The sequence below is a fragment of the Dendrobium catenatum genome, unplaced genomic scaffold, assembly GCF_001605985.2.
Source record: "Dendrobium catenatum unplaced genomic scaffold, ASM160598v2 fragScaff_scaffold_264, whole genome shotgun sequence".
NCBI lineage: Eukaryota > Viridiplantae > Streptophyta > Magnoliopsida > Asparagales > Orchidaceae > Dendrobium > Dendrobium catenatum.
This window is the reverse complement of record NW_021318726.1, coordinates 1,846,770-1,857,756: the sequence shown is the minus strand read 5'-3', so window position 1 is coordinate 1,857,756 and position 10,987 is coordinate 1,846,770. Positions and strand designations below refer to the sequence as shown.

The window sequence follows — 10,987 nt, the reverse complement described above, 5'->3', positions numbered from 1 at the left end:
ACTCAAATTGGATCACCTTTTGTGTCGTTGGGTTTGTCATTTCGACAAATTCAATTCGACTACAAGTCTACTGAAATTAGAGTTCAAATATTATATTGTGCAGTAATTTTTCTTGATGCATATTAATAAATTCAACAGCTATCTCAATTGCATAACCATTCTGTTGCAGTCCATGTCCCCTAGTTTGAGATTTTGATGATGACAAATAATGTGCATAACCATTCTGTTGCAGTCCATGTCCCCTAGTTTGAGATTTTGATGATGACAAATAATGTCAATTTGAATTACTTGATTATTCATTGAATATTTTAAATTTTGCTCTTGTCTGTGAGTACTAACATTTTAGGGAGACAACAAGAAGACTCAAGAGGGTAGTATGATGTGAAGTTTGAAACCATGTAATTTTATTTATTTTGTATTTTTTTTTTTCTTGAGACTTGCTACAAATTGTATGCAAACTGAGGAACCTAGCACACACACAAGGGAAGAGCTTTATTTTAAGTAAAAATTTCTTTTTTAACTCTATGTAGATCATATTGTACGAGTTTAAATCGTACTGTACAAACTACTGCGGCTCAATGACTACATGTGATCAGATCGTACTGTATGAATCATATCGTACTTTACGAATCGTATCGTATTGTACGCTTTAAAAACCCTAGCAGCCAGATTAATTTGAGTAAGTTTTTAAATTAGAAATTTTGACCTAATCGTTTTGTACGATCAAATCTTATTGTACGATAATTTGAATACTTACTTAAATTAACCCTCGTGATTAGACAGTAAATCAATTATTACTTTTTGATTGATTATCGTATTGTACGATATGGTTCATACTTTACGATCAACCAAGGTTGTTTTCAATCGTCATGTACATCGTACCGGACGATCCCTTAATTTTTGAACTAATCGTACAAGACGATGTGAACGTCGAACTGGACAACCTTAAGCTTTTAATGTATCGTGCTGTACGATGTGGATCAATCGTACCAGATGATGAACATAGTTGAGTTTTGGTCGTCCCAACGTTCGTCCTGTACGAACAGAAAAAAAAGTAACACATCGTACTGGACAATGTTGAATCGTATTGTACGATATTGTTTAGAGAAATTGTCTGTTCGTACTCCTTCGTACTAGGACGAAGGTTGTTTTGAACTGATTGTACTGTACGATATTGGATCGTACTATATGAACAAAAACGACTATATTGAAAATGTAGGATTTCTTGGAGCATGATTTAAATACCTAAACTTCTGTCTTTTGAAGAATATGTGTGAGAGAGGAATGTGGCTAGAAGGTGATTTCTTGAGAGAGAGAGCTTTTTGAAAAGATTTTGGGTTTGTGAGAGTAGGGAGAAAGTGAGTTTGTGAGGGAGATCACACGGTTGCTCCTAGCTTGCTGCACGCTGCTCCTCGTGTGGTTCGAGAAGATCTTGTGGGAAGCTTTCTAAGGGGGAGATCCTTCAAGGTCTATGTCCTTTAAGGTACTTTGCCTTTTCCAGGAGGGAGAAAAATGAGAAGGTTTGCTGCCGTCATCGGGAAGGTGACATATATAGCGTTTGGTACTCCACCATGCCGAGAAGGTGAATGTGAGGTTTGTAAAGGCTTCTCTGCCTTATTGTGGGGGCAAAAGGAGAATTACTGTTTAGTAGTGAAATTCCCGGAGTTGAGGAATCCAGGGAGTGGACGTAAGTCAAGCGACCAAACCACTATAAATCTTATGGTGTGATTTTTTCCTTAATGCACTTTATTTATGTTCTGCATTTTTACATTCGTTATAATTGCTTGGTGAAAATCACATTCTAATTTTTTGTTGAGCAAGTTAAAATTTCATCACCTATTGTTGCAATCGTATTTTAAGAATTCGCTTCAGCATCAATTTAATTTTCTTGTTTAAAATTAAAAAACAAAAAAAATTAGAACTCCTGTTTATTATTGTTATTTTATTGCAACAAATTTTCAATTTACCCCCCCCCCCCCCCTTTTTCCCCCCCCCCCCCCCTCTTTGTGCATCTCGTACTTTCACATTCTACTCAATCTATTAAGTGAATAAACAATAATATAAATATCAATAACTACAATTCTATTGAATTTGCGACTACATATGATCACAAGAAATACAATTATAACTCAATCACGACAGTCTAGTTGTAGCAATTCGAGTACCTTTCAACAAATAGCTTATGGACGACCGAACAATTGTCGCTTACAATTGCTAAACTAGACATCAACTGTCTATATATATATAAATGCTCTGATTCGAGCATACGTAAACTTGACTCGACTTTCAAATATTTAACCTAGCGGTTATGTTGTATACCAATCACTGATTATTAGGGAATGATGAATCAAACACAAAGAGAAATAATAAATCACGATATTCAGAACACAAACGAACACCAGAGATTTAAGTGGAAACTAAAACTTGGGAAAACCCATAGGGGAGAATAGGCAACGGCTTCACTATAGAGAAGAGATGGAGTACAAATAGCTGACGAATCCTGAGCCTTTTACAATATATTTATAGCACAAAAATAGGACACTGAAAAACAAACAAAATTTTAAAAATATCCTGAGAGGTCTAACAGCGCCAGGAGGCGCTCCCATCTTAGACCTCCGATATATCTACAAAGAATATCACGGTCAAAGATAAAAACAAATAAAGATCCAACCATGGCATACATCAAAGAACTTATCAGCATCTTCTGAATATTTATCTATACCTACAAGTGCTTTAATTTAGCCATATGTGATACATAACATCACAAAACGACAATATCCTTTGGGCCATTACCAGTACTGCACTACTCTCCTTCCTTGAAGCTTCTTTGTTATTCATTATTACTCTCCCTTGTTTTCTATTGTATCATTTAATAAAGTTTCAGGCCGTACATAATCAACATGAAATAATCATGAAGTGAAAAAATATTTATTTATTATTAAGATGTGTGACATAAAAGATCAAAATGATCTGAAAGATCAAAATGATCACCGACAATATTATATAATACTTGTGACCGATAATTTTTTTTTTAGGAACGGGGGTATCGGTCCACTGTCGCATCAGCGTCGCGTCAGCTTGTGACGCGTTTGACGATGTCCATTAATCCCTCGGCGAGTCTACCAGCAACCAACCCCACAGGTGTATGACCCACAGTTCTTTTCTCTCCACTTAAGGAGTCGTGCCGTATGAGAGTGGATTCGAACTTAGAATGGAGGTTTCCCAATCTAACACGCCGACCAACCCACCTAAACCCGATGGGGTTGACCGATAATTTTCATTACACTGGAAGTCACAATGTGACCAGGATATATGGAAGGCTGAACCTTCTATTCCTTATGGGTTATAGGATAATTGGGCAAAGGAATAGTTCAATAAGCCTACTTTATAATTATCATTTGATTATTTATATGTAGAGATTTATAAAATTATTTGAATTATTTAAATTATAAGAAAAAAAATTATTCCTTTTTTTCTTAGGGCTCCACCAAGTGGCTAAGGAGATTTTGAGCATTGATAAAATGAGGAAATATTTCTTTTTATTGAGAGCTAAGTATCATTAAAAAAAAATCATTATAATTACAAATGTAACATTGATAAATGTCAACTTATTAAAATATTTATGAAAATTATGATATTGTATATTTTTTCAAAAGAGCTAATTAATGTTAAATTTGTTAGTTTTTACATTAAAAAAATATTACTTTAGTTTTTGATAGCTAATTAATGTTAAATTTGATTTGCATTTGAAATGATCATCTTGAAATCTTAACAAATATTTCAGTAAACTTACAGTCAAATTGAACATCTCAAAAATACGAACCCAACAACACCAAATTCGACTCTATCCAAGCCCCAAACGAGTCCAAATCAAAAACCCGAAGCTCATTTGGAAGGTTCAATCCATAATTTGGATTACCAAACAGGTTCGAAAATTGACATGCTTAAAGTTGAATCGAGCGGCGTGACGAGACAAATCCAAAGAGCCCAAGATTGTCAAATTTTGATATCATTAAGACATTCAAATGTTTAGTAAATGGTTCATGATCAAGGGAATCAACATCGACAGTCCATTCAATCTCGAGTAAATTTTAGTTGAAATTGTATTATAATGATTGAATTTGAAACTCACTTAAATTAGCTTAAATGAAAATATTTTAAAGAATCTAGAGTAAATTTTAGCCCTCGACCCAAGCGGTCTGCTTCATTTTCCGCTTTGCTCCTCTCTCACGACTTGCAACTCACAACCTCGAGCATGACATTCGTTTTCCCTTTTGCTCCACCCTCGCCCACAAACGGAGACCGCCGGTGGCAGATATTTATGTCTTCTAAGCTCTAAAGATCATGTCATTTGCATTCTTAATTTTTATCTTAGAACTTCTCTTGGCTCTGGTAATGAGACAACAAACAAAACTATTTTAATATAGGCCCGGCACCCCTGAATAAAATTTCTGGCTTCGCCACTGCTTGCAAACTCAAATACATATTATATATATTGCAAAATGTTCTTATATTCTTTTTTTAGTAAGCATATTTTATTCTAAAACGCAACTCATCTTGACCTGTTAATTGAGAGCTTTGACTACTAATCAAGAGGTTATAGATTCGAGTCTTGATTTGTTTATGAGTGTCTTAATGAGTCTAAGGCTTCATTTGAGACAACTCTTTTACTGCTTTCTTGCTTTCTGAAGCATTTTTTTAATACAATTTTTTAGTATAAGAAATTTTTGTACAAAAAATTGTTTTAGAAATAAGTGAGAAAGTAGTCCCAAAAGAAGCATAAGATTTCATTTGAGATGACTTTTTTAATGCTTTTTAAACTAATTTTTTAGTATGAAAATTAAAATTTTAGTGCTACAAAGTTGTTTTAAAAATTAGTAAGAAAATAATTTCAATTCAAACCAAAATATCTAAAAAAAACCATTAATTTTAAAAGAGATTTTTAGTACAATTCTTTGTCGGATTTTTGTCCCTAAGCGGTCAGCAAACTTTCAATTAAGATAAATAAATAAATAAATAAATAAATCACGGACTCATTACTGCAAAAAGTTTGAGATCTCTCCAGATTCACGGATTTGGAGGGCAGCAAAAAGAAGACAGTCTCCAGCTTCCCACCCATGCGTCTTCGTTCAACGAGTGGGGCCCAAACTCCTTTCTACCCCAATATTTAGGCTAGGTTCGTTTTTGGTCCAATTCTCCAGCTTTTTTGGTTTGTTCCAATCACCTTAATGAGCTTCTTAACCTTCCTTCTCCTCGCTCCCCAATCCATCTGTTAAAAAGAAAGTCATGAACGGTGGGCTATCAGACCGGTGCATTTGGTCGGACCAGGCCGAAAGGCCACGAGATTTGTATATTGATAACTTTTTCATTATTTTCTAAAATATCTTTTTAGTATAATTTAATTTAATACTGTATGCAATTAAAAAGAATCTTTATATTAAATTTAAATTTTTAAATTATGCATTGATTATGAATCAACATATTATATCATATTAGTTTTGTACATACTTAATTAGAGAAAAAAGAATTTTATTAGTGAATATATGAATCAACTTAGCAAATTAAACATGTAGACAGTCAACATCAAGTAATCTCAAAACGAGTTCCTGACAATTTAATGACACCAAATATTACAAAAATTTAAAAAAAGATATGTCACCGTCAAAATATGAATCATTATAAACCATTTCATGTGATCAACATAATTTCTTAATTTCTTCGTATGAGATAATTATGATTCCATTATTTTTATTAAAATAAATAATATTCATTTCTTTATTTATATAATGAAATTGAAGTTTAATTCTTCATATATTGAAATGATTATCAAGATGGTAATCAAAATTATTTGGAGTTTAAATTTTTATGATAAAATTATTTTATTTTGTATATATCAGCCCAAATTTTGACTCAAAATCTCAAATACTACAAACTATATTCAAAATTGATTTAAATTTAAAATTAAAATATTAATTTTAATCTAAACTATTAAATTATAATATTCTTTCAATATAGTATTACTATATGTCTATATTAATGCTATTGAAAAATATCTTATTATAATCACCGCGTTAAAAATGTGCGTTTAAAGTGTTTTTGTTTTATTTTGTTTGCATAAAAACCTCACCGATAACGTAAAACATTCGGTTCAACCGTTACTCGTCAGGGACAAGCAAAAGCCCAACAAGAAATAATTCGGACTGGGTTTATCCCATTAACCCGCCCGAATTCTGATTATTCAATAGCCAATTTCTTGAACGGTCCATCCGAACAGCTCACACAGCCCGCCGGTTACAGCTATAAACCGCCGTTTCCCCATAAATAGGCCTCCATACCCCCGACGGAGAGCACCACAAGAGAAATAAACAGAACCAGAGAGAGAGAGAGAGAGAGAGAGATGGCGGATGCTGTGCAATCTTGGAGCATCGACAACATCCTCAAGAAGCATTTGCCCCACAGGGGATCCGTGGACGAGGATGATCTGAACTGGGACGACAAGAAGGATTGGGCCTCGAACATTCCGGCGAAGAAATGGCCGGCGGATCCGGCCGAATGCTTATCCAATGCTCGTCACGAGTTCGGCGAGCACGGCGGCGTCAACATGTCGATCGAAGCATCCGCGACCTTCACGGTCATGGAACCCGACACGATGCGTAAGATGTTCGCCGGCGAGCTGGGACCCGATCGAGATTTCTATATCTATAGCCGACACTTTAATCCCACCGTACTCAACCTCGGCCGCCAGATGGCCGCCCTCGAAGGCACCGAAGCAGCTTACTGCACCGCTTCTGGCATGTCCGCCATCTCCGCCGTGATCCTCCAGCTATGCCCTAGCGGATCCCACATCGTCGCCTCCAGATGCCTTTACGGCGGAACCCACGCTCTTCTCTCACGATTCCTGCCGCGAGCTGCCGGGATCCAGACGAGCTTTGTGGATATTAATGATATGGAAGCCGTTCAGGCTGCGGTCAGGGAAGGAGAGACGAGGTTGATTTATGCGGAGACGATGTCGAATCCCACGCTAACGGTGGCGGATATACCGAGTTTGAGTGCGGTGGCGAGGGAGAAGGGGCTGTTGCTGGTGGTGGATAATACGTTTACGCCGATGGTCGTGTCGCCGGCGAGATTGGGCGCGGATGTGGTCGTGCACAGTGTTTCGAAGTTTATTAGCGGTGGCGCCGACATCATCGCAGGTATGTGGCTGTGATTTGGTGCCCTAATGCGGGCATCGCCCAGTGCCCTACTTTTCCTATTTAAATTTAAATTTATTTATTTTGCTTTGGAATGTTCAGGAAGGGTTTGGTTCGCCCGCCAAGCTTGTGAGTGTCGGCGATTATCATTATTTCATTATTATGATGGAAATTTTTTCAATAGAATATTTGATTAAAGACCTCATCTAATCAACTAAGAATAAACGGTCCATAAAATTTTAGAAACATATTTTCAATCCACTGAAGGGCTATTTTGGCTAATTTTTCATTTTATTTTATTTTTTCATCTTTCAAAAAATATGTTTGATTTATATTTTCTTAGTTGTTTTTGTTTTTTTACTTTTTAAAAGTATTCAAAATGTTTTCATATATATTTAAATATCTTCATTCCGTGGAAATGAAAATCATCTTGATCCTATGAAATTCAATTAATAGAAAATAATTATCAAGAATATGAATTGTTTTTTGTTTTATATGTAGTTAAATAAGATAAAAAAAATAAATCAGAAGCTGATATCAAATAGCCCTAACGACAAAATGAGTATTTCCATTTTCCACTTCTATGAAATATAACAAAAAAACATGCAATTTTAAATTTTTAGATAATTTTATGTATAATATTAATAGAAATTGTAAAAAATAAAATGCATGATTAAATTAGTACGTTGTTAATTTTTTATCTTTAGATCATCCAAAACTTTTCCAACTTAATTTTTCTTGAAATATTTTGGATATGATTTTTTTCCTTATTAATTGTTTTTTTTTTTCATTTGGGTAAAGACTATTCTAAATTTGAAAAAAAAAAAGATAGAGAAAAAAGAGTGATAAGTAGACATTAAATATTAATTAAAATGATATAGAAAAAGGTTATAATAGATGATGCGACGTTACTAATATCAATTTATTTAATAAGTTGTTAAAAAGTTAAAATTAGGTGTAAGCGAGTCGAATCATTTGAGTCATCATTGGCTTGAGCTTGATTAATTAGTTGAGTTCGAACTCGATTTTAAGCGTTATTCAATGAGTTAAAGGCTTCTGCATGGTTGAAAAAAAAATACTTATATTAAATGATAAAAAAATAAGGAATTTAAAATAATAGAAAATAATGTAATATAAAAAATAGTATATAATTTTAAAGCATTTTTAATAATAATGTCATTAAATCATTAATATTCATATTTTTAAGTGTTTTTTAGTAGTAATATATTTTAAAAGAGTTGGTCACAAAATAATGAGTTGGGTCATAGCTAGCTCAAGCTTGACTTGTTAGTCATTGAACCCGCTCCTGAGCTATTTATAGAGTCAAATTTGAGCCTTCTTATGAATAAGCTTGACCCACTTACACGTTTATTGGACTGATCAAAATGACTAATAGCATTATAACACTTATTAATCACAAAAGGCGTTTTTTATTTGATGAATCGGACTCGTACGTTAAATTGGAACAATATATTTTCCTGAAGAACTAACATCTTTTATACAAAATAAAGCTTTTAGTTAATTACTTCAAATGCTTTATTTTTTACATGAAATATTTTATGTAAGAATCAGATATTTCATTCTTCACTTGGGTTAATTTCTTAATGAACTTTTATATGAATTGTAAGACTATTTCTTCTAATTAGACAAAATATGAGACATAGAATATAAAGCGTCAATTCTAATTTATATTATCTTAAAAAACGCTAACAAATTCGTATAAGTTAGCATAACAATTAAAACGCAATTGCATTAAGTGTAAGAATTTTTTTTTAAGGCATTTTTGTTCCTTGATTAAGTAGCCCATACTATTTAAAATTATTTATTTCCAAGCAAAAGATAATGAGAAATCTGCAGGAGTCGGAGATAGCATTAATTTAATTATTTAAGTAAAGATTCCCACGTGGCCATCTCATTGCTTCCATTGATATCCACATGGCACGCAAGACTTAATTCTATCACTGTCCTTATTCTTATTTGGCTCCATAGATTCAGACCAGCCCAACGTACAGACAAAACTATGGATATATTAGATTAGTAGTAATCGTTTTGTTTCTGGGCCGGTTGTTACAGTCAAATTACCTTGGACTCCTCCAGTCTGGAGCATGCGCCAAGCTTGAAGCCTTCTGGGCCTTATCACAGGAAAGGTGGCAACAGCTCACCTCCTTCATTATCCTTCTTTTTTTTTTTTTATGGAAAGATCATATCATACTCCATAGAATAATGTTTTGCATTTTGCTTATCATTTAGGGGCTATTTGGTAGCACTCAAGATTTGGTTTAAGTAGTATTTCATAAATATGCTAAATCTGGATTTCGGAAATTCCTAGGGGCCTAAATCTTGAAAACTGTTTGGTAACATTCATGATAAATCCTATTAAATCCCGTGTGATTATTTGACTATGAAATGGATTTAATGAGCTGACTCTTCCTCTCCGTCCAACGGATTTCGTAAATCATGCAAAAAGCAGGATTTCAAAAATCCAAGGGTTTAGCACGAAAAGGCGGAATTTTCCGTCTACAGTGTTGATTTGGTTTTGCATTTTAGGTCGTGGATTTCACTCAAATCTGCTTCAAATCCAACCTAAATCCTACTTCCAAACAGCCCCTTATAGATAAACATCTCATGTAAATAACTTACCTCGATCTGTTTATGCAGATGATTTAATTGGAATCTTCACCTATATATCAGTATAAAATTTAATATTAATTTCTGATATCATAACCATTATATATAATTTATTTTAAAAAAAAATTTATGAACTAATTTTTCTGCTTTTTATTGTCGTAGAAATATCAACTTAAAACTTTGTTTTTTTTGCAGGTGCCATATGCGGGCCGGCGAGCCTAGTAAACTCCATGATGGACCCGCAGAACGGCGCTCTTATGCTTCTAGGCCCAACAATGAACGCCAAGGTGGCCTTCGAACTGGCGGAGCGACTTCCCCATCTCTCCCTCCGCATGAAGGAACATTGCAGCCGCGCCATGGCGTACGCCTCCCGCATGAAAAAACTGGGCCTCAAAGTGATCTACCCGGGCCTCGAAGACCACTCCCACCACTCCCTCCTCCGCTCCATCGCCAACCCCGGCTACGGCTCCGGTGGCATGCTCTGCGTCGACATGGGCACCGAGGACCGCGCCAACCGCTTCCTCCACCACTTGCAGAACACCGCCCAGTTCGGCCTCATCGCCGTCTCCCTCGGATACTACGAGACGCTCATGTCGTGCTCCGGCAGCAGCACCAGCAGCGAGCTCACCGAGCAGGACAAGGCGCTCGCCGGAATTTCGCCGGGCCTTATACGCATGTCGGTGGGCTATAGCGGATCGCTTGAGCAGAGGTGGGCGCAGTTCGAGCGAGCGCTGGCTGCGTGTGCGAAGGATAATGTGGCTGCGCCGCCGCATCTGCCGATTTCCTCGATCTCATATGGTGTTGATAACTGATGGATGGATGAATTATGTGGAGAATAAAGGGACCGTCTGTTTGTTTGTAGGTTTCTGTGTTAGTTTGAATTTGTGAGTCGCATGTTATGATGAATCTTTGATGGAATTTGGAATGTGGGAACTTGCACTGAACTTGTTTGTATTGTTAGTCTACATATATTGCAGTATATTATTATATGCTCGCAAATACTGTGGGCTTTATTATGTTTTTTAACAAGAATTCACTCATCAATAGATGGATGAAAAGATAACAGCACTCTAAAATTTTTATTTGAGAAGTAAAAAATTATGGGACTTGACCAAAATATCAAATAATTTCATTATGTGAATGCTAATTATGAAGATTTGTTTGTCCAC

General features: G+C 35.3%; 1 protein-coding gene across 1 annotated transcript; it reads left to right on the top strand.

Annotated features, from left to right (window-relative positions):
* The first annotated feature begins 6,276 nt into the window (after window positions 1-6,276).
* LOC110099115 (methionine gamma-lyase) lies at window positions 6,277-10,844 on the top strand. Its single transcript, XM_020826168.2, has 2 exons — window positions 6,277-7,193; window positions 10,014-10,844. Exons 1-2 carry the CDS (start codon window positions 6,398-6,400, stop codon window positions 10,628-10,630), a joined length of 1,413 nt encoding a protein of 470 aa, XP_020681827.1. The 5' UTR covers window positions 6,277-6,397; the 3' UTR covers window positions 10,631-10,844.
* The last annotated feature ends 143 nt before the right edge of the window (window positions 10,845-10,987 follow it).